The following is a 24841-nucleotide window of genomic DNA, read 5'->3' as shown; positions in this document are numbered from 1 at the left end:
ACAGTAAAATTGCCAGGTCAGAGACTAGTGTAATTTTCTTGCATAATTCAGAATTGATACCTAGATACTTAGTGAAATTAGGGAAGGTAAAGCTTGGATCCTTCTTTTGCAGGGATTTGGCAGAAGTCTGTAAGGTTTAGTACTAAGTTTAGTACTAAATACTACTTTACTACTAAGATGTTGGCAGGTCTCTTTAGATCTAGAAAACATTTTATTATAAAGGGTTCATGCACATTATAATACTTGAAGTATTGTGTTTTGGTTTTGAACAGGTTTACATTTGCCCTCTGAACCTCTGTGGTGGGATCTGAGAGGCTGAGAGCTCTACACTGGGAGGCTAGGAGTGATGGGAGGAATGAGGAGAGGGGTGGTTGATACCAGCACCATAAAACTTGTAATAGTTTTTTCTGACTTTATAGAACAGGGTATCATGTTTCAATGTAGCCAGTACTTTTAGAATCCCTTATAGACTCGGAATATTTTTCTTTATGGGAGTCAAAAAGGTTTTATTGTTTTCTGTGATCAGGAAGATATAGTGAATGAGAGGTGACTACCTCTGTGCATTATTTATTTTTGTAAATTCTTTTGGAGAGGATAATTACAGGTAATGTGGACAATGTACAGTACGATTTAACTTTAAATAAAACATCCTTTTAAAGTGTACCTGAATAGTTATTTTTTGTGTCAGGTATAGTCGAAATAGTAATGGACTTGGAGTCACAAATTCTAGTTTCAATTCCTGGGCTCTGAAACTTTTCGTGAGTGGCTTTATCTTTCTGTGCCTTTGTTTTCTCAACTATAAGATGAGGATACTGCTACTTGAGCTAGCTGCTACACAGGTTCTTGTGAGGAATGTACTTTGTTTAAGGGCTAAGGTCAAGAGTTCTTAACTTTTTTGTGTGTCATGGTGCCCTTTGGCAGTTTGGTGAAACCTACAGATCCTTTCACAGAATAATGTTTTTAAAAGCATAAAATTAAACCTGTAGGATTACAAAGGAAGCCAGTTTTATTAACATACAGTTATTACCATTTTAAAAAATCAAGTTCACGGACTCCCAGTTAGCCTTTGGCCTTGATAAATATGAGTTGTGTGGACAAGTGGTGACAGGTTTCTCTAATCAGCAAAGGATTTGAGTGTGGTCCGAGTGACAGATGGAGAATTTGTCATTCAAGGAAGGACCTAATGGAGAGAAAAGTTTACCCACAACAGTTCATGAAACTTGCTTACTGAGTGTAGAGGGCTTGTAGTCAACATGGATGGGGGAGCGACAGACTAAGAAAATCACAGGTCTTATATAAAGTGACTTCTTCATTAGATGAAGTGCGGGATGGGGCAGGCTACACCGTACTGACTCAGAATGAACCTCTTGAGTGTCCATACATGGATGTAGATTCTTTTTGTTTTTAATAAGGGACATAGATTTTTAAAGCAAATGTATACTAGGGTCATTCTATAGCTAGTCACTTAGGTTGTGTTGATTTATCTGACATTTTTGTAGAAGGAGAAAAAGCACTTTAGAAACCCTAGCCGGCACCCAATGCTTTGCCTTGCACCGAGTAGATTCTTAATTAATGTTTCTTAAATTGGTTTGAGCTTCAGATGTCTCAATTTTGATGATTTTTTTTCACAGATAAAAATTTGGATAATGCAGCAGAAGCAGCTGAACAATTCAAATTAATCCAGGCAGCGTATGATGTACTGAGTGATCCTCAGGAAAGAGCATGGTAAATAAGATGTTTTCTTTTGTGTGGGTGTATATGTGTGTCTGTGTATCTGTATATGCAATTACATACACGTATAAAATTGTCAGTAATCTTTTAAAAACATCTTTATGTTATATCTAGCATATTAAAACATGCTACATAGATTTAGATTTGTTTCCATTAATATAGTATATTAGTATATTAATTTAACAATTATTTATTATTTATCAAGCAATTATTTAATAATTATTAATAATTAGTGTAATATTAATTTAATAATTTATATATATATACATACATAGTTTATTTATTCTGTCTCACCTGTAATGACTTCTTATTTGGTGAGGTCACTCTGCTTGCCCCTTGTTTTTGTGTTGTAGAATCCTTTGACAGTCTGGTGAAGCCTATGGACCACTTCTCAGAATTGTTTTTTTAAATGTATAAAGTAAAATGCATAGAATTTATATAGGAAACCAATTATTTTGAAATACATTTATCACAGAAGCGTGTGTGTGTGTATGTGTGTGTGTGCGTGTATGTGTAAAAACAAGCTCATGAGCCTGTAGGGTAAGGTGTAGGGCAACGTTACTGGGTTCAGACAAAAAGCCTGGAGGCATACATAAAAGCAAATACTTGAAAAAATCTTTTTGATGTTCATAATTTTATACATAAAACTATATGAAAAAATTGGACTTTAGCCTTCTTCTCTATATGGGGCTCCCTCCCTTCATTTAGTTCTATTGAAACAAAGGAATAACTTAATAAATTAATTTTTTAGCTAAATTGAAATCTTTGGTGGAGTTTTTGGTCTTATTTCTCTGTCACGAATGAAGTTTTGTAAAATAGATTGTTGTGTGACATGTCCCAATGATGTGTAAAATATTTCAGTTGCAAAGAACTGGCAGTACTCTTTATCACAATTTTTTTTTTTGTGCATGATAGAATGTTTTGACAAAGTTGACAATTAAGAAATTTCTGTTGACTTCATTTATTGGAGATAGGTTATTACAGAAAACTTTTTAGGTAATACAGGATAGTAGAAAGAGTTCAGCCTGTTTGTTGGAAGATATGTGTTTAAATTCAGGTTCTGCTACTGTTTCTCTGTGCAGCCTTGAACAAACCAGTGAATCTGACTGGCCACTAGCCTCCTCATCTTTAAAATGAGGGAGTTGGGCTAGGTGACCTCTGATGAGACTCTTGCATCAGAAGATACAAAATCCCAGGATATAGACTCCCCACTAGAAGCAAGCCTCCCTACAGAACTAGACATGCTGAGGACCCAGAGAACTCCCCTGACTGGTGGCAGTAACCAGGGTTGTAACTGGATGAGAGAGTGACTGAGGAGCTAGAGTATGAGCTCCTTGAGGCAAGGTCTCTAATTTTTTGCCTTTTTTTGTATCCCCTGTGTTTAGCATAGTGCCTGGCATATAGTAAACCTTGAATAAAAACTTGTTGATTGAGGTTGAGAAGGATGGCCACCCTTTCCACCCTCTATAAGAAGCAGTGAAAGCGCCCCTCTCCTCCCCCTCCTTTGTCTTTTCTAGCACCATCTCTGTCCTGCCTCCCAGGCCTGTGGCAACAGAGGGCAGGAGTGTTCATTTTTAACATTCACTAGATGGAAATGCTGTGCTTCCTTACATTTCTCTGCTTATCTAAACTGGAAGCAAGAATTTAATGAAGTTAATATGAAGTTGGGGTCATTTTCTTGTCATCATTAATAATGATTTGAAGAAAAATTACAAAGTCTTTAGATATTCCTGTTTTTCTGTCAAATTTTTTTGTTGTGTCTTAGACACATATCAAAGTAATAATATTTTGGCTTTTCCAGAGGAGACCATTTTGACATTCCTATTTAGTGTGCCTCCAGTGATATTGTTGTATTTCTTGTAGGTACGATAATCATAGGGAAGCTCTGCTTAAAGGAGGAGCTGACGGAGATTATCAAGATGACAGCTTAGATCTGCTACGCTATTTTACTGTCACCTGTTATTCTGGGTATGGAGATGATGAAAAGGTAAAGCAAATGTTTCAGCTTAATGTCTTTTCACACCAAGCACTGCTGTAGAAAGAGTCTAGAGGAATGTTTAAGGCACGCTGCTACAGAAGGAGAATAAAATGAGTTCAGTTTGGCAAATGGGAAAAAAAATTGCCTGATTAAGTTTTCAGCCAGTGATAAACATATAATCAAAATGATTTTGCACTTGGGTAGTATAGCACTAATTATGCCCTTGATCCAGGGTATAGTTAGATTGTTTTGGATACACATTTATGAACTTTGGAAGCTAGGTTTGGTTTTGGTTTTCTTATTTGGGAACATTGGCGATGTTTTTCATGTGGCTATAATAATGATCTTGTTCTGCAGCTAGAGTAGGAAAACAAATAACAGATTTTGTGTCCAAGTAACAATTGTTTCATGTTTCAGGGCTTCTATGCAGTGTACCGCAATGTTTTTGAAATGATTGTGAAGGAAGAGTTAGAATCTAGGATCGAGGATGACATTGAAGAATTCCCAACATTTGGAGATTCCCAGAGTGATTATGATACGGTAAAAAGGCCTTTTTAAAAAACTACTCATTATTTTAGGGTGTTGATTTTATAACTAATCTTTTACAGCTAGTTTCTGCCTCCCTTTTCACATCCTTGTTTTCTGTCCTCACGTTATTTCAGTGTCTCCTTTTTCCCTATTGGAGGCAGCTAAGTGGTGCAGTGGATAGAGCATCAGTGCAGGAGTCTGGAGGACCTGAGTTCAAATCTCACCTCAGACACTTGACACTCACTAGCTATGTGACCTTGGACAAGTCACTTAACCCCAATTGCCTCATCCTGGGCCATCTCCAGTCATCCTGATGAGTATCTGGTCACTGGATTCAGATGACTCTGGAGGAGAAGTGAGGCTGGTGACCTGCACAACCCTCTCTCACTTATGTCAAAGTCAAGTGCAAGTCATGTCATTATTTTTCTGATGGCTTGGTCTTCTTCAGCAACAAAGGACGAAGACACACTTTTCCCCATTAATATTTTTTCCTTTACCTTTTGGAATAATTACTTATTCAATAAGGATTTTCAGAATGATTTTCCTTCCCATCCTAAATATGATAATTTCACAGAGTGAAAACACAGCATAGAAACATTTTGTATCACTTATCCAGGTGATAATATTTGTATCTTTCTCCATGTAGGTAGTCCATCCTTTCTACGCTTATTGGCAGAGCTTCTGCACTCAAAAGACTTTTGCTTGGAAAGAAGAGTATGACACCCGGCAAGCTTCCAATCGCTGGGAGAAGCGAGCGATGGAGAAAGAGAACAAAAAGACTCGAGACAAAGCCAGAAAAGAGAAGAATGAGTTGGTTCGTCAGCTGGTGGCCTTTATTCGGAGAAGGGACCGAAGGGTTCAGGCTCATCGGAAACTTGTGGAAGAGCAGAATGCAGAGAAGGCTCGCAAAGCAGAGGAGATGAGGAGGAAGCAGAAGCTCAAACAGGCCAAGTATGGCTTTGTCATCAGCTTTTTTTTTTTTTTCCATTTGTTTAAATAAGTAGCAAGGAATTAAACATGAATTGTGGTGGCTTCCCCTTGGGTTCAATTCCTTAGCGTTTACACACATTTGTTCTTTGTTTCTTTGACAGCAGATTTTTTTTCCATATGATGTCAAAATAGGAAAAAAACAATTTTATGTTGGTATTATTTTGTCTTATTGGTCTTTATGAATGACTTGTGATTTATTTTAAGATTCTTTGGTATAAAACGTAGAACTCTATTTCTGATTGAGAGGCAGAATGACATAGTAAATAGGTGGCTTAAATAGGTTCATGTTTTTTCCTGCACCATTTACTGGCTGTGTAGCCCTAGATAAGACCTCTGAGACTCATAAGTTGTAGGGCAGATGCCCATCTGCATGTGTGGGGGAAATTTCTTCCCTAAGGAGTTCTCTGTTCCAGTGATGTTACTTTAGGGTGAGACTAAAAAGAAAATTTCTAATTATAAAATGGGCCCACAGTATAGCTTAAATATTCAGTAGATTTTAATTTCTACAAAGTTTTGTTATTAGAAAATTGGGACAAAATTGGTGGATTCTTAGTAAATGTAGCTTTCTTAAAATGAATTTTCAGTGTTAGGAACAAAGCCTAGATCTGTAGGATTAGAAACCGTACCGTTTTCATCAGTACTTGAAGAATTCAGTAATTTCATCATTGTAACTACTTTTTCCACATCCTCGGATAATTTTTCCATTCCTCAATAGAGTCATTTTGGAAAAAAATTTCATGACTTGGTGGCCAGTCTTTGGGTCATGTCTCTCTATGCCTGCCAACATAATAGCTAGCAACTGAGAAGCTCATTTCCTTTGGAGCAGACTTTTGAGCTATCTAATATCAGAAATAACTATGGGAAAACAAGCCAGAAGTGTGTGCTTTGGTGGGGTGTTTTCCCCTCAGTGCGATGTGACTAAGGTATTTCTTACTGTGTGTTTAAGGTTGGCAGAGCAGTACAAAGAGCAGAGCTGGATGACTGTGGCTGACCTGGAGAAGGAGCTCAGAGAGATGGAGGCACAGTATGAAAAGGAGTTTGGAGATGGATCTGATGAAGAAGAGAGGGGTGAACAAGACACAAAGGAGGGACAGGATGGTAAACCTATTTTTTGGTGTCTCTGTGATAAGCAATTTTAAAAGCAAAGCACACCTTTCTGAGAAGATTTGTATCTGACCTTATCTCTTGCACCAAAAAAAAGCCCAGCAGAGTGAATTAGCTGAACCAAACAGTCTTTAGACAGAGAGCTGAACTGCCCCTTTATTTTCCCAGCCTGTTTCGGCTCAAAAGAGCCTTGTGAAAATATTTGTGATTGGTAGGTTCCAGTGTAGCTCGTTCCATATAATGCATGCATAGGCATAGGGAATGGACCTCAGATTTCACTGGTAAACCAAGTGAGCACACTCCCTCTACTGGTGCAAGCTGGCACCCTCTCTGCCGCTGAGAGTCTGAGACAGTACTGAATGTTGAAGCAGCTCCCTTGGAATCATGAAGCCAGTATGTTACAGAGGTGAAGCTTGTACCCATATCTTCCTGGCTTTAAGGATGGTGCTGCGCTCACTGTGTCACACTGCCTCTCAGTTTATGCATGCATGCTGTAGATTAAATCATGCCACAGAAGCTAACTATTGTATGGAGATAAAATGTAATGTCATATTGCCAATCTATGAGTTACGTGTGGGTCTTCTCACAGAATTACAGAGTTTTAGAAGCAGAAAGATCATCTAGTCTAACTCTAGAGGACCAAAGAGCTTAAAAAACCTTACCCAGGGTCACACAACAGTTAGCTAATGGCTGATCTAGAACTAGAATTCCAACCTTCTAACTCTCAGGCAATGGAGAGAGTGATAAGCTTGGAGTCAGGAAGATCTGAGCTAAAATCCAGTCTTGGACACTTCCTAGTTGTGTGACACTGGGCAAGTCACTTAACCTCTGTCTGTCTCAATTTCTTCCACTGTAAAATGGGGACAATACTAGCATCCACCTCACAGAGTGGTTGTTGTGAGGATCAAATGAGATAATATTTGTAAAGGCCTTAGCACAGTGCCTGGCACATGGTAGGAGCCATATAAATGCTTACTCCTTGTTCCTTTCCCTTCTCAGGCACTGTCTCTTTGTCTTCTCCTTCCCACTGTATTTCCTTGCTGGTTGTCATAGAGCAGTTTCTCTGTGAGCCAGAGTTTCAAAGGAGTTTTCCCTTTAGGATGTCGCAAGAGTATGAACAAGATGCACTATACATTATGCAGTCATCAAAGATGTTGCTTCAGTATTGACAATTATTGCTGAAGAAACTTTGTCCTGCTGCCTCTAAACTATTCTAAGAGGAATTAATTTGAACAGTCATGGATTCTATTAAAGTATCTGTCTGTACAAGTATATGCTTACTAATGTAATTCCCTCACAAGGGATGGCATTACATACGCTTATTTATCCAGGATTTCTGTTTAAGGGAATCCAGTGAGTTGTAGTTATTGTTGTAGTAGCAGCAGTTGTTGTTTTTGAGTGTATAAGCTTGTAAGCATTTTGACAACTGTGAAGCACTAGAGACAGCCATGGGTAACCTGAGGTTTACATCACAGAGAAGGTGCTGATCTGCATTGGTACAGGACCTGTCTTCCCTGTATCTTCCTATACTGAAGAAATTACAAAAGAGATAGAAGGAAAGAAGCAAAGAAACAAGGAAAGGGTGGAATTACTATTACTCTTTTATGATTAACCCAAATTTGCCACATGTAGGGAACCAATTTTCAAAGAATTAGAATATAACTGGATATTCTTAACACTAAAGGACCTAATTAGAACTTTGATTGATTTAGAAGTCACTTCAGGGTCTTGTAATGTGGCACCATCATAGATTAGAGGTGATGAATATGTAGAGATGACCTATACTGTTCTAACCCGGAATCACAAAGTCTCAGAGTTGGGAGAGACCCCAGCCGTCACCACAACCACTTATATTTGATTGAGGATTCCCTTTACAGCATTCATGACAAGTGGCCATTCATTTATATTCTATAGACTTTTATTAGGTCCGTCTTAAAGAGCTTGCTTTCTAGTTTTCACTGGACTGTGTCTAGTGAGGGGGAACATATTATATTCCTAGGGCATCACATTGCACTTTGGGGTAACTAGGTACTGGCTATGGAAATACAAAAGTAATATATTCCATGCCCTCAAAGAACTCAAATTATACTAGAGGAAATGAAAATGCTGAGAGCTGGCATCTTTATACTGGATAGTTTGTAAAGTTCTCTGCATATGTTATGTTATTTCATTTGAACTGAGTTGATACTGATGAAAACAACATCAACTCAGTGCAAATGAACAAATAAATTATGATGTGGACAAAAAATTACACAGTGATGAGGGAGGGCCCAACAAAAGATCTCTTGAAGGAGGTGACATTTGAGATGAGTATTCAAGGGAGCTCAGGAGGGTCTGTTGTGCAGATGATGAGAGAGCATATCCCAGGCAGAGGCACAAATACAGGAGATGGAGTGTCATCCACAGGCAGTAGAAAACAGTCCAGTTTGACAGGAGCTGAAGTGTGAGGGAATAATATGTAAACATCGGTTGAAAACAGCTTATGAGAGAGGCCAGAATGCCATTTAAGAAAGGTAGCCGATGAGGCTTCTTGAGTAAATGAGGGACATAATTAAACCTATACTTTAGGTGTACCAGTTTGCCAGCTGTGTGGAGGATGGATTGGAGATGGGAGAGGCCTTGTGCAAGGAGAACAGTTATGAGGCTACTGTAATAGTCTTTCCCAGGGGTTCTCAAGCTTTTTGGTTTCATGATTCCTTTATGTTTTTAAAATTTATTGAGGACTCCAATGAGTTTTTGTTCATGTGAATTGTAGCTCTTGATTTGTACCTTATTAGAAATTAAAGTTGATAAATGTTTACATTTTAATTCACTAAAATAATAATAAACTCATTCCATATTAATAGGTTTTTATGAAAAGTAAATTTTCAAAAAAATTAGTGAGAATGACACTGTTTCAAATTTTTGCAAATCTCTAATGTCTGGCTTAATAAAAGACAGCTAGATTTTCATGCCTGTGTCATTCTGTGTCTTTTGTGTGCATCGTATGAAGAAAATCTGGACTTGTACAGATAAATAGTTGGAAAAGAGAGGAGTATTTTAGTAGCTTATTTTTGATAGTAGTAGTACCCATGTTACAGGTTTATTATTGTTATTTTAATGAATTAATAAATAAAATGTAAGCATTTATCAATTTTAATGTCTAATATGGTAAAAATCCGTAGCTATTGATGCATCAATAGCAGTGGTCAGTAGGTTGCAGATTCTCCTCTTTTTACTTTGGTCCTTTAGCATTTCTCCTCTTCCTCATGATCTTTCAGGGAATCACTGATAGTGGCTTCGTAGCCAGTTCTTCGAGGTCACTGGGGTGGGATTCACTTGAGTCTGGTGACTCTTGGATGCAACTAGAGATGTATTGTCTCTTTACTTATCTTTGGTTTCACCTCATTGTCATTTCTATTTCTTCCTTTCCAGTTCTAAGATGATTCTCTTTCTCAGAGAGAATAAAAGCAGATTAAAAGTTTTAGTTTTATCTCTTTTTCCTTGCCCGTTCTCATAGTTCCATCCACAGTGAGCAGAGATCCTATTTCTTCTTTGATCCCATAAGCCTTCTTTTCCTTAATGTAGCTAAAAACCCTTTTGTGGTCCTTAGCATTCCTTGCTCAATTAATTCTGCACTTTAGTACTCACTAGCTGACATTATTCATATGGAACCATGCTACATTTTAATAGTTATTTTTAACTTCATATTCTGTGAAAGTCTAAAAAAATCTGTTGATGGTTACGTGTTGAACCACATATGCCTTTTTAGATAGCTCCTCCTTTACTGCCTCATTGGTATTTGTGTGTGTGTGTGTGTGTTCTCAGAATTTAATTCTTGAGATCTTCCCATCCTTCTTGGTCTAATTTTCCTAGAGAATTTTAGGTAGTGGTATCCTCTATTTCCTAGGATCTGTGGGTGGAAGAATCAAATTTGGGTTTGATATAAAGACAGAAACTTCTTATCATTTAGAGCTCTCCAGAAGTGGAATGAGCTACCCTGGGCAAGGTAGGAGACTTCCCTTTAAGCAAAGGCTGAATGAATACCTGTCAAATGTGTTGTAGAGGGGATTCTGTTTTTGGTATTAGTTGGAATAGAAGGCTGCCCAGCTCCCTTTTGTTTCTAAAATTCTGTGATATAGTCCTCGATTCCTTTCCCAGAGCCCTTTAAAACCTGTTCATCTAAAATCCATGGTACATGCCAAGACTACATATGGTTTTCTTCTATCTCAAATTTCAAGATGAAGGAGGTCACTTCAGTCCCAAGTGTTTCATTATTTTACTTTAGCTACTAGCTCTTTGTTGATGATAATCAGGTCCAGAGTGGCAGCTTTGCTTCTTCTTCCTTTTTGAAAGATGACATCTTCATTAAATCTTTGTATCATTGTACGGTATTGTAGAAGGTGCAAGAGATTGAACTGATCTTTAACAGGATAAATCTAGAAAATGGTTTTTTTTAGGCAGTTTTTTAGACCAGTTTAATTATGTGTCATTCACACAGCCAGAGAGTAGTTAATGGAAAAAAGATTAAGAGAGTTTTAGTAGCTTACAGGCAAATTTCAACATGAATCAATATTGTGATGAGGGAGCAAAAAAGCTTATGAGGTCTTGGGAAGTTCTAATAGAGATCTAGAGTCCAGAATAAGGGAAGTGATAGTACCACTGTACTCTGCCCATAGACCATTCCTGGCATATTGGGTCCAGTTCAGGGTGCTTCGTTTTAGGTCAAGAGCATTGACTAGTTGTACAGCTGGGAGATATGGAGTACAACAGTCTTTGGAGAACTGACAATATAACACAGAGGGCAATAGAGAGGCACGTTGTGTGTGAGCTGGCTGGGATGTGTAACCAACAAGGGACTTTGAAGAACAGAAATGAAAGATGTTATCAGGAAAGCGTGTTAAAAAAATAAGCTGGTCATGTGGAGACCTTGAGCTATGACTGGTAGGTAGCCCTGTTGTTCATTTCTTGCTGTTGTGACTCTTTATGCCCCATTTGGGGTTTTCTTGGCAAAGATACTGGAATGGTTTGCCATTTCCTTCTCTAGTTCATTTTATAGAAGAGGAAATTGAGGCAAACAAGGTTAAGTGACTTGCTCAGGGTCACACAGCTAGTAAGTGTCTGAGACTAGATTTGAACTCAGGTCTTGCTGATTCCAGGCCCAGTGCGCTATCTACTGTGCCACTTAGCTGCGCAGAACAGCCCTGGTATTCACTAGTATCCTAATGATGTCAGGAGAAGGCAAGTAATGCTGTTGTCTTGTTGGGTGGATCCCTTTTGGTAAACATATGGAAGGACGTGGACAGGAGTCTACATGGATTGGGCAGGTCAGTATGGATAAGTTGCTTTCTGTATCATTGGAAGGAGAAAGATCCAAGCTGATGAGATCACAGGTTCACTTGAGTACTGATTTCTGGAATAGCTGGAGAGTTAAGAATTCAAGGAACTGGGAATGTTTAAAGATGAGAAGACTTAAGGAGAGCATGACCTGGACATAAGAAATCATGCCATAGGAGCATTGACTTAAAAGAACTTGAGATATTTAACTTGGAGGAGACTAGGAGTGGTGGTATTGAGGAGAATGGAATAGATATGATAGTTACCTTCTAGTATTTGAAGGAACTTCTTGTGGAAAGGAGATTACATTTGCTTTTCTTTACTTTCCTGCCAAAAGGTAAGACTACAGACAATGGATAGAAGTTAGAGAGGCAGATTTCTGCTAAGTAGAAGAAAGAAATTCCTACCCCTTCTAAAAGTAGATCGTGCTATCTTGGGAGATAGTGAGTTCTTCATCACTGGTAGACATTGGGCAGAGACTGAAAAACCACTTGTATGAGGCACTAAGGGTATTCCTGTTCAAGGGAATGGGCTTGGGCCAGATGAACTAGAATGTGACGAATTCTGAGACATCAAGATTTTGCAGTTCTACTTATTTGTTCTTTCATTTATTCATTCATTTATTTAATAGAAATTAACTATAGTGTTGCCCATACCTTCACTCCCATTAAAGAGCTTTCTGGATATATGGATGCTGGATATTGTAATATTATAATTTTTTTCACTGCTGTGTAACCTCAGGTATAGGGAAAATATCTAAAAAGTAAATGACAAAGCTCAGGATTATGTAGTAGTATATATCCATGACCTGCTTAATAATGATGAAACATTGGATACTAAGTCTATTCAAAGATCGAAAGTCATAGTTGTAAACAAGTTTAATTGAAGTCCAGCAAATATAAAGTTATAAACTTCGTGGCTGAAAAATCTGACTCTCATTGGGGCCATTTAAATTGTGTTAGATTTTCTAAACTTGTCTCACCTAGAACTTCATCCTGGAAAAAGCTAATTAGAATCCCTTTTGATTTTTTTGTTTTGTTTTGAAGAACCTGAAGAATCAGAATACTAAATATGTGTTGTTTTATAGAATGACATCAAAAACATTCATGGTTAATGCAGAGTTGCTTTTAAAAAGGTTCCCTCAAGACCACAGTTTCTGTTGGTTTGAACTAATGTACTTTTTTCCACTAACAGAAAAATGTAGGTGTATTAAAGTTGTTTGGTGCAGGAAGAGAAAACATCCCTCTCGGAGATTAAAGTAACAATTTACTGTCTCAGTCCTGTGTTAGAACATTATTAAGGGATTTTAGCTTCGAAAATAGTCTGTATTTTTTGTGTTTAGACCATTTCAGAATTGTTGCTCAGAGATTCTCTCTCTTAGGTAAGCTAAGTGATGAGGGTGAAGACGCCGAAGTTTATGATGATTTGTATTGCCCAGCATGTGACAAATCCTTTAAGACAGAAAAAGCGTAAGTAAATTTCCTTCTTTAAGCAGATAACTTTGTTTTCTGTTTTTATTACTTTTTTAAAATAGGCAGTGATGCTAATTATTATAGAAATAAATATTTTCCATGTTGAGATTCTTTAAAATCATTGCTTGTCGCAGTGATTTATAAGGGCCCTAGCATAAGAATGTGTTTTGGACCAATTGCTGGACAAATTGGACACAGTCAATAGTGCTTTTCTCTCCTGATGATGGTTTGCTTCTTGTTCTCTATAAAACTATAGTGATAATGATAATGAGCATCTATACATGTCTTTTTGCCTTATGTAAATTACATCATTTAGTCATCACAGTTGAGCCTGAAAAGGTAGATTGGACAAGTACTGTTGTCTCTACGGAAGGAGAAACTGAGGCTTAGAGATTAAATAACTTCCCAAGGTCACATAGGTAGAATTGAGATTCCCACTTGTTTTTTTCTGTCTCTAGGACCTGTGATCTTTTCTTTTAATATTTTATTATTCTTTGAATGGTCATACACATTCTGCCTCATAATTAATTAGGGTAGCTAGTTTTGGTGCAGTGGATAGAACACCAGTGCGGGAGTCAGGAGGACCTGAGTTCAAATCTCGCCTCAGACACTTGACACTCACTAGCTGTGTGACCTTGGGCAAGTCACTTAACCCCAGTTGCCTCATTCTGGGTCATCTCCAGTCATCCTGATGAATATCTGGTCACTGGATTCAGATGGCTCTGGAGGAGAAGTGAGGCTGGTGACCTGCACAGCCCTCCCTCACTCAAAACAAAGCCAAGTCATGTCATTATTTCTCTGATGGCATGGTCTTCTTTGGCAACGAAGGACAAACACACACACACATAATTAATTGACTAATTAACTTACATTTAGCACTTTAAGGTTTACAAAGTGCTGAAAATGAGTGACTTGCCCATGGTCATAAAACTAGTCAGTGTCTGAGGCAAGAGTCAGACCCATATCTCCAGACTTCAGGTCCAGTGCTCTTCCTTACTGATTTAGTGAACTGGGAAATATCAGTGAGGTAGTTTTTTAAGAGGTGAACAGATCATACTTAATGATTTTCTTATTTCCTCTGCTGGACTTGAGATCTCTCTACTCCCCCATACATATTCCTACAGCCCACAAGATTTGCTGGCTAACCTTGATGAGATGCAGGGACTTTATCCAAGGAGATCAAAGACAAATTCTGGAGATGGTTGGAAAAGAGGACCAAAAAGAATACTGTTGAGGAAAGAACAGAAGGAGAAACATGGCAAAGATAAAGCTATGTAAAGAAACACATTGAGAAAAAAGAGGGGAAAATCAGCAGTGAGAAAAAAGAAAGAGGGAGAGGTATAAAACATTATAACTGTGAGAGACAGGGAGAAGAGAGAAAAGAGAGAAAGAAAAAAGAGAAAGGAGAAGAGAGAGACACAGAGAAGGAGAGAGGAGGGAGAGACGCAGAGATCAAAACCCAGAAGTCCCTACAATCACAGTTAGCAGCTCTCTCTCTCCTTCCTTTAGGCCACAGAAGAGAGGAACCCCAGGAAGAGGAGACAGGGAAGTGGGGTGGAGAAGAGAGAAGGAGCCTGAGGACTGCTGAGGAAGTTAAGATGCTGAATTATTACCATGTCGACTGGTAGTGTCACTTGGCCACTTGCATAGTCTCCTCTTTGTCTTTTCTCTAATTATTTCAAGTGGCTCTTCCCTTGACCTCTTAGACTGTGGTCTCCTGGACAGGAGCAGATTTCTCTTGTACCTGTCTTATATATTCCCAAATACATAGGGTTGTTTTGTTTACAGAGGAGATACTCAATAAATGTTTGTTAATGGAATAACAGGAAGGACAGAGCAGAGACGACATTGCAACATTAAATACAAAGCAGAACATGAAGAGAAGTAGAAAGAAAATAGGAAAAAAGGAGGGGATGACTGGAAAAAAGAGAGGTACAGTGAGGTTTGAGGAATTAAGAAAAGAAGGCCTTTCCTGTATTCCTACTTTTCCAGAGTATCAGTGCTTGAGTACTCTAACTTGGGCTTTATTTCACTTTCTAGTGTCTTCACTGCCACTTTAAAAGAATGATTTAGCATTCACTGTGTCTAGGAGCACTTTACGGCAATAATAACCATGCCTCCTAAATGACATTGCACTGTTGTTTCAGCATGAGGAATCATGAAAAGTCGAAGAAGCATCGGGAGATGGTGGCCTTGTTAAAGCAGCAGTTGGAAGAGGAGGAGGAAGATTTTTCAGCACATCTACAGGCAAATGAAAATGGGTTGGATGCTAACACAGAGGAAGAGACAGAAGATAAACCAAAGCAAAAGTACTTTAAGTATACAAAACTGCTATAAATGTTGTGTTTAAGGATAATTGTATTTGTTTGTAGCATTCTCTTAAAGAAGTTGTTATGTTGTAGTACTCATTTAGAGAGTTTATGTTCCTTCTCTGTAGTGTGTGGAGGGAATGTGTATCCTCCAAAGGAAAGCAGGTTTCTACTTGAGTTACATTTTTCTTTTTTTTTAAATTACATTTTCTAAAAAGTATAGGCCTCTATTTTATGGGTAAGCAAACATCAGAATTATTGATGCTTAGTTAATTGTAGACCCTCTGGGATACTGACAGTTTAATTTGAGTCACTAAATATTTTAAGTTCCCTAATGTGATATTTTTTTAAAGTAAACATTCTTTCATCCTTTTAAAGTTGAATAATATTGAAACATTTTGTTCCCATGGCATAAATATTTTCCTTTGACTTAGAATTGTTAAATTTTTGCATAATTGGGTCCTTAACATCCTTTTTGTTTGTTTTTTAGACTTTCCAAAAAACAGAAGAAAAAGAAACAGAAATCTGTGCCGGTATGTTGAAAGAGAAGTCTTAGTAACTTTAAACATTAAATGTCATTATAATCAAACTCAGGATATTTGGCTGATACAAAATTATATATAAATTTTGAAGCTTCCATCCTGGGTTTTTATTACTGACAAAAAGAGTTAGAGGGCTCAAAGATAGTACTGGCTTTTCAAATTTTGAACATTTTTTTCCTCTTGAATATATGTGTATACGTGTTTAAAATGCCATTCTCGCATTGACTCATAGGCACTCATCTTTGTTATACCTAATTCTGTGTTGCATATTACATAGACAGATTTGTAAAGTAGGTATTTGATTGGAAGCCTTTGGTGATCCTTGGTCTTCAGGTAATTTTGGTCCTGTTAACTCAGTTTAAGATTTATTTTAGCTCTAAATTAATATTTGATTTAAATATAAAATGTCACATAATAAGTAGATTAGAGGAACAAAGAAGAAATTGTCTTTTGGATCTATAGATAGAAGAAGAGACCCTGATCAAACAAGTGATATAGAGGATCATAGAAGAGAAAATGGATAATTTTGAAGACATAAAATTAAAAAAGCTTTTGTGCAAATAAAGTCAATGCATTTAAAATGAAAAAGGAAACAGTTGACTGGGGGGACAATTATTTAGAAAGTTTCTTTGATAAAGGTCTCAATCCTAAGATAGATAAGGAATTGATTCAAATTTATAAGAATAAAAGTCATTCCCCAGTTGATAAATGGTCAAAGGATATGAATAGGTGGTTTTCAAAGAAAGAAATTCAAGCTATCCACAACCATATGAGAAGCATGCTCCAAATAACTAATAATTAGGGAAAAATAAAGTAACTTTGAGATTCCACCTTGCACCCATTATATTGACAAATATGACAAAAAGGGAAAATGACCGATGTGGCAGGAAACAGGTATATTAACATACAATTGATAATGTTATGTGTGAATTGGTCCAGACATTCAGGAAAGCAGTTTGGAACTGTGTCCAAAAGTCACTTAAACTGTACTCTGTGACCCAGCAATACCACCAATAGTCCTGTGCCCCAAAGTAACCAAAGAAAGAGAAAAAGCTCCTGAATGCACAGAAATATTTAGAGCAGGTTTTTTTTTAAGTTTTTTTTTTTTATTTTCTAGTTGCAAAGAACTAGAATCAGTTTGGGGAATGCTCAAACAAATTAGGATATACAGATACCTTGGAACATTATGTGCTGTAAGGAATGATGAAAGGACAGTTTCAGAGAAACCATGGTGAGCAGAATTAGAACAGTTTTTACAGGAACAAAAAGCAATGTGAAGAAAAACAACTTTGAAATACTTAAGAACTTTGAGCAATGTAGTGTCCGTGGATCCAGAGGACTAATTATAAACCAAGCTACTCACTGGCTGACAGATATGTAACATTATTATGACTAATGTGGGGTTTTGTTTTGCTCAGCTATGCATACTGGCTATAAGGATTTTTCTTTTCATCTGGCCAAATGGGAGGTGAGAAAGTGGGTGAGATGTGTAAGGATTAGGTTAAAAGAAAATGAGAACAGAAGAGAGGTTGGAAAGAATTATAGACAAGTAGGACAGCTTTGAAAGTGACTTGAAACATTTACTTTATACTAAAAGAAGGGCAGGCTCTATGTAACAGAAAATCACTTTCCGATGTAATCATCTCCTATTCTACAGTGTATATGGAAATATTTGTTATATTTGTTAAGAATAAAATAAAAAAACCAGATTTATTTCAACTCCATGGGACCCTGTTCAGTTGTTAAGATATTATTTACAAATAAGATCCTGTTGGATTTTATCTAGTAATCACTAGAGTAAGCCTCAAATCATTTTTGCCACCAGTTTAAGTTTTTTTTTATATAGTTAACCTGGCAGATCCTTGGGTGAGGTGGTGTAACATGATAGGCAGCTGCTACGGATATGCATGCATATTTCCAGGGTAAATTTGTGAAATATAAACTCTCTTCCTCAAAGACAAAACCAAAATATTTCTTCAGATACCAGAAAGCCAATTCCACTATGGTAACAACAAAATTTGTACACATTACCCATAAAGGGAGCGTGGTTATCCCCAAGCCTTCCTTGCGTTAAGCCTCCCCACAAACAAGCTCCCTTAGACAAAATCACTCCATCTCTCACTCATGCTAGCTGCTCTGCTCTGCTCTGCCTCCTCCCTCTCAGTTCCACTTCACTCTCTATTCCTGCTGCACCCATTTAGCACACTCCTCCCTCCGTTGACTTCATGTGACTCAAGCTGTGGGCTGGACCAGAACTCAAAGTAAGTCCCATGGGCCTGTTAACGGACAGGAAAGATCTTCAAATTCCCTTACCATTACAGGTGGATGCCTTTGAGCCCATAAGAGTAGGATGAATTGATGCCTATATATCTGTTTTAACAAGGAGGTAAGAAGATTCAGTATATTTCTGGAAACAATGGATTTCAATTTATACCACGAAATAACTTCTTTTTAAAAAGGAGGAGGATGCTTTAAAAGAACTTAAATCATGAATACAGATGCTAACTTTTCATTAAAAGGATTTAGCTTATTTGTTCAAGAGATTGTTAGTTGTTTGTTCTTTAATCCCCTTTTCCAGGAAATATAGAGTGTCATATTCTTAATGATTAGAATTTTCACTTGAGATACTTGTCTTTCATAGTAAAGCTGCATAGAAAGTTCTGTGACCTTGTTTGGTAATAGAAACGATTATCTCTGTAGCTTAGTGCGTTGAACTTCATTGAACTTGTTTCCTTACCTCTAAAATGGGGTAGTGGCATCTGTCCTACCAACCTTGTAAAGTCATTTATTAAAAAAAAAGAATTCTGAACTTAAACACCAAATAAAATGAGCATTTCCATATACAAAGTAGAACAGAAAAAAGGAAATTGTCCATGAAGCCAAAAATTTCTCTTTCTTACATGTTGCTTTTCCCCTTAAAAAAGTAAAACTTTGTAGTGAATGTGCATTGTCAAGCAAAGAAAATTTCCACATTGGCCATGTCCAGAAGTGTATGTATCGTTCTGCACCAATGAGTCATCATCTCTGTCAGGAAGTAGGTAGAGTGTTTCCCTGTAATTTTCCTTGTTGTCCACTGGAATCACTGCATTGATTAGAATTCCTGAGTCTTTGAAAGTTGTTTTTTCTTTACAAATATTGAATAAACTATTTTGTGGGTTCTGTTCTCTTCACTATCTTTGATTTCCTTGGGGTTAAAGGCCTAGTAATGGTATTGCTGGGTCAAAGGGTGAGCGATTTTTGGGCATAGTTCCAAATTGCTTTCCAGAACTTCTGGACCAAGTCAGAGTTTTGCCAGCAGTGTATTGGCAAGCCTGTTTTCCTGTAGCCCCTCCAATAAATTGTCATTGTCTTTTTCCTTGCAAGGTGTGTGGTTTTTTGTTTTTTTTGGAGATCAAATCAGATAATATGTAAGAAGTTGCTTTTATGGACAAAAATTGATTTGGACCAAACGTGATTTTATTAACACAGGGGACACCATCTCCCAATACAGGTCAATATAGCTGCTTGGCAATTTAAAGTCTTAAGAGTCTTGCCTGGAGTACTGAAGGGTCACATGATTTTCCCAGAGAGTCACACAGCGTATGTGTCGGAAGCATCACTTGAAACCAGGCCTTCCAAGTCCAGCTTTCTGTTCACTATTTCATCCTGCCTTTCTTTGGAAATTTAAAAGATTTATATAAGAGCTTTATAGGTGATACATAATAATAGTAGTAACAGGGTGGCATCATTGCAGTGTTAAGTACCCTAGTATTGTTGCTATGCACTATACAACAACATTTTTCTTGCTGTTTTGTTGATAAGACCACCAGTTTGAGCATGGAATAGAATGGGAAAGAATTTATTTATACTTGTCCCAAACTAGTCCTCTATAGGAAACTGAGATCTTCTGTTATGGGCAAACTCAGTGTCCCAGACAATTGACTACCTCTCTCTAAAATACCTTTTTCACTGGTTATTTTCTAATACTCATTAGTCCCCTTTTTAACTAGCACCTGGTTAAAAGTACTAGGTAAAAAGTGCAAGGAGAAGCCACAGCTGACAGTTCTGAATAAGGAGGATTTTAAAGATAATTGGAAAGTTGCCATTATGTGGCTGAAATCTTTTCATTGTCCTAATTGCATTAAAATAGTGTTCATTCTTCTTTATATAGATATATGGTGACGATGTCAATAAAGATGAGCCTGTGGACGAAGTGACTGTTGAATCAAAAGAAGCTACCAACACAAGTGAGAACAGCACCAAGGGACTGGAAGACAGTACTCAGGAAAAGGGTGTTGTTTCAGAAACTGATGAACAGTCTGAAGATCCCAAAAGGGCAGAAAAAAGGTAAAATCTTCACCTTTTTCTTAAATTTGTTCAGTTTTGTGCTTCCTCAGATGTCTTATCTTCTTCTTCCCCTCCATTGTAAAAACTCTTTCTTGCCTCTTTTATATGAAATGATTTACTTCATTCTACCTCTTCCTTTCTCTTTCTCTTAGTACCTTCCTCCCAACACTTAATTTTCTTTTTTAGATATCTTCCCTTCATATTCAGCTTGCTTTGTGCCCTCTGTCTCTCTTCTCTCTCTCTCTCTCTCTACACACACACCACACACACACACACACACACACACACACACACACACACACACACACACACACACAAACACATATTCCTTCCAATTATCCTAATACTGAGAAAGGTGCAAATACAAATATCATTTTTCCATTTAGGAATGTGAACACTTCAACCTTAATAAGTCCCTTATAGTTTCTATTTCCTATTTACCTTTTTATGCTTCTCTTGATGCTTGTATTTTAAAGTCAGATTTTCTATTCAGCTTTGGTCTTTTCATCAAGAATGCTTGAAAGTCCTCTATTTCATTGAAATTCCATTTTTTTCCCCTGTAGTATTATACTTAGTCTTTCTGGGTAGGTGATTCTTGGTTTTAATCCTACCTCCTTTAACCTCTGGAATATCATATTCCAAGACCTTTGATTCCTTAACGTAGAAGCTGCTAGATCTTGTGTTGTCGTGATTATGTTTCCACAATACCTAAATTGTTTCCTTTTGGCTGCTTGTAATATTTTCTCCTTGACCTGGGCACTCTGGAATTTGGCAATATTCCTAGGAGTTTTCCTTTTGGGGTCTCTTTCAGGAGGTGATAGGTGGATTCTTTCCATTTCTATTTTACCATTTGATTCTAGAATATCAGGGTAGTTTTCCTTGATAATTTCTTGGCTCTTTTTTTTGATCATGGCTTTCAGGCAGTCCAGTAATTTTTAAATTATCTTTCCTGGATCCATTTCCCAGGTCAGTTGTTTTTCCAGTGAGATACTTCATATTATCTTCTATTTTTTTCATTCTTTTGGTTTTGTTTTATAATTTCTTGATTTCTTATAAAGTCATTAGCTTTCATTTGCTCCATTCTAATTTTTAAGGAATTATTTACTTCAATGTGCTTTTGGACCTCCTTTTCCATTTGGCCCATTCTTCTTTTTAAGGCCTTCTTGTTGGCTCTTTAGACCTCTTTTGGGTTGTCTAATTTTAAAGGTGTTAATTTTCTTCAGCATTTTTTTTTTGGTTTCCTTTAGCAAGCTGTTGACATGTTTTTCATCATTTTCTTGTATCTCTCTCATTTCTCTTCCCAATTTTTCCTCTACTTCTTTTACTTGATTTTCAAAATCCCTTTTGAGCTCTTCCATGGCCTGTGGCCAATTCCTGTTGTTCTTGGAGGCTTTGGATGCAGGAGCTTTGGCTTTGCTGTCTTCTTTTGGTTGTATGTTTTGATCTTCCTCATGACCAATGATGTAAGAAATCCCTTTTCACTGAGAAAGAAAGAGTCTATAGTCTGTTTCTTTCCCCCCTGTTTGCTCATTTTCCTAGCCATTTACTTGGCTTTTGAGCCCTTTGTTAATATAGAGGGCTCCCAGAGGCAGGCCAGGGCTGGGTCTGAGGCCAGACCAAGCTCCCCTCTCAGCCAAGTGAGAGACCGTTCTCATGACCTTTGAAGCTGTCTTTATTGTTCGTGGGTTAAGAAGTCTGGAAACTGCAGCAGTCACCAGCCATTCAGTTCCCTAAGGCCTGCTGCTCCAGCTCTGTCTGTACTGGCACAGCCCATGCCAAACTGCACTCTGCTCCCAGCCCAGTGTGATTGACCCTTCCTATTGCTCTTCCAGATTGTCTTGGGCTGGAAATTTGCTTCAGTCTATCATTTTTTGGCTTCTGCTGCTCTAGAATTTGTTTAGAGTCATTTTTTACATGTTTTTTTGAGAGATTTTGGGGGAGAGCTCTAGCGGGTTCCCTGCTTCTACCCCACTGTCTACCACTGTATAAATTGTTTTCCTACTTATGTTTACTTCACTCTGAATCAGTTCATACAAGACTTCCCAGTTTACTTTGATTCAGTCCCTTTTAATATTTCCTAAATTGTCATTCACCTTCTATAATGATGTAAGAGCTAAAACTACTCTCCTAATGTGATAGCTTGCTGTAGGAAGTCTCTAAAACATGACTTAGTTATTTCCGTAGATCAAAGTCTGCTCAAACCTTTATGCTTATTCTCTTAGGTAAGTGAGGCACTTCAGTTTATTCAACAAACATTTATTAAGCACTTGCTCTGTGCTGAGCTCTCTGCTGGGCGCTGGGGATGCAGCGAAATGACTCAGGAAAAGAGAATGCATAAATGAACTAGAGGAGTGATCATGGGTTGGAAGTAGAGTGGAAGGGACCTAGTGGGCATTGGCAGGTAATTTTTTGTTTAAGAGTTGAATGTGGGTGAGACAAACAAAAGGGAGGGAACTTTTTGAAGGGTAAGAGTTGCAGAGACCAGTATGAGTAAAAAAAGTACTAGAAAATGTTGGGAATTTGCTTTCTGAATAATTTTGTTTCTATTTTTATTTGTTTATTCAATGATGTAATTTGGAGTAAATCTCTAAAAAGCTTAATTTCATTTTAAAATGACAATATATATACACTATCTACTGATATTTGTGATTGATGAGAGGTTTAATTAAACAAATTCTTCAAAAAACCTTTTAAATATTTCGCATTCCTTGATGATTTTGAGATAGGAATGAAAATGTACCCAGTATGAGTCAAATAAATTAAATATTTCAATTCTCTTTTTAGTATTCCAAAACCCAAAGGAAAGAAAGCCAAGGATTTGAAAAAATCTGGCAGAATCTCTGATGAACCACAAGTAGCGGTAGGTAGAAATCATTTGTAGGTGTTCTTGGGGTAGAGATTGATGCACTGGCAGTGTTTATTTTCCCTTATCTGAGTAACCCTAAAGTTGCAGAGGAAAGAAAAGGGGCACGCCTTCACTGGGTGTTTTGTGTTCTCTGGTACATAGTTGGGGCTTTATAAATGCTAGCTAAGTGTAAGGATAATCTTGGTGCACTGGGGCCCAGCATGTAAACATATGTCAAAGGAGTACTTCTCCTTTACCCAGCTGGATGTGAAGCCCTTGTGGTATATGCTTATAATAGTTGGGCTGTTTTTCATGGCTTGTGCTTTAAATCACTTTTAAAACTTGACCTTGATTTAAAAAAAAAATCATCCAAGTAGCACTCCTCTGAATTTTCCTGGGGTTCAGTGTTTCTTCTCCCTGTGTGGGTCTGCAGGGCTTTTAAATGTGGTGGAGAAGGGTGCATCCGGCATCCTTGGGAAATATCACATGATTGATTCTGAGTGTGTCAGAAGTAGTCTTAACACAAAATGCAGAAGATGTTACCCGGTGGTAACATCTACTTTATTCCCACTTCTTTCCCTCCTGTTAGAGCGACGTTCCTATCCGATGCACAACCTGCCATGGTGAATTTTCATCTCGGAATAAGCTGTTTGATCACCTGAAGACCTCAGGCCATGCGAGAGCCCCATCCGCATCCTCTCTAAGTAGTGCAGCCAGCGTTCGGAGCAAGAAAGAAAAGCGTAAGAACCGATAGGCCTTCAGACAGTTTTAATTCAAAGCCAAAGCCTGGACTGAAAATGATCTGAGGAATTCTTAAAATCTAACACATCTATGGAGTCTGCAGGTTCTTGCAGTGTGGATGAGTAGTTTTATCTTGTATAAACATTTTTGTTTACTATATTTTTTTAGACATTTCAGTGACTGATCGACACTTTTGCTGTCTCAGTTGAATGGAAATTCTCAAACAGGTGAAATACTCTAAAGCTCATCTTCTTGATTTATTTCTGGTTCACGTGGGTCAGAAATGTACAGAGGGGAAATAAATTATTTTAACACATGGTCTTTTCCTGTTCTGTTTTCTAATTTTCCCTTTAAGCAACCCAGTCATCTTTATCCTGGTTTGTTTTAAGTTCTGTTTCATAGCTGAAGTAAGGAGAGCTTTGGGGCAAGTAGGAGGCTTAGGGGAGGGGGCTCTTGTCTTTTTTCTTTCTAATAGTGTGATACCTCTTAGGATTTTAAAATTAATTTTTGAAATATTGGTCAAGGAGATGGTTAAATAGGAAAGAGAGATGATCGAAAACCAATGGTAGTGCTTAAGGTTAGTAGAGGTAACTCTTTAAAGTATAGCTCTTCAAGGTATAGCTCTAGTCCAACTTGGTGTTTTAGTAGCAATATGAAAACTGGGCACATTCTTTATTTTTCAGATCTGAAATTTGAAATAAGGTGGCTGAATAGAAGTGTATTTATATTACACTTTGTCCCTAGGCACAGTGACAGCCATAAAATAGGATGGAGCAAGTAGCAGATGGTTCAGAATTTATTATGTAAAGCGACTTTTTAGCAAGAATGTTTTCTACATTATATATTTTTTAGACTGGCAGAAGGATAGGTTTTGGAGATGATAAATCTTAGACTGTTTTTATACTAAGACAAGATTTTCTGAACTTGCCATCATTATTGTAGTGATTTTATTGAGTTAG

The 24841-nt window shown here is 37.5% G+C and overlaps 1 protein-coding gene across 2 annotated transcripts in view; it reads left to right on the top strand.

Annotated features, from left to right (window-relative positions):
* DNAJC21 (DnaJ heat shock protein family (Hsp40) member C21) overlaps positions 1–24198 on the top strand; it is a 29514-nt gene extending 5316 nt beyond the window's left edge. Inside the window, exons 2-12 of one of the 2 annotated variants that reach the window (XM_072605842.1) lie at positions 1632–1725; positions 3595–3718; positions 4127–4249; positions 4884–5188; positions 6174–6325; positions 13029–13116; positions 15267–15428; positions 15919–15961; positions 20121–20296; positions 23081–23156; positions 23731–24198. In XM_072605842.1, coding sequence (XP_072461943.1) covers positions 1632–1725; positions 3595–3718; positions 4127–4249; positions 4884–5188; positions 6174–6325; positions 13029–13116; positions 15267–15428; positions 15919–15961; positions 20121–20296; positions 23081–23156; positions 23731–23895 — 1508 coding nt within the window. In that variant the 3' untranslated portion in view covers positions 23896–24198. Of the gene's footprint in view, positions 1–1631; positions 1726–3594; positions 3719–4126; positions 4250–4883; positions 5189–6173; positions 6326–13028; positions 13117–15266; positions 15438–15918; positions 15962–20120; positions 20297–23080; positions 23157–23730 lie in introns of both variants that reach the window. The other variant, XM_072605841.1, reaches the window with a different exon arrangement.
* Positions 24199–24841: the final 643 nt, after the last annotated feature.

The sequence above is a fragment of the Notamacropus eugenii genome, chromosome 4 (assembly GCF_028372415.1).
Source record: "Notamacropus eugenii isolate mMacEug1 chromosome 4, mMacEug1.pri_v2, whole genome shotgun sequence".
NCBI classification, from domain to species: domain Eukaryota; kingdom Metazoa; phylum Chordata; class Mammalia; order Diprotodontia; family Macropodidae; genus Notamacropus; species Notamacropus eugenii.
Note: the sequence above shows the minus strand (reverse complement) of the source record. Positions and strands in the feature narration are given on the sequence as shown.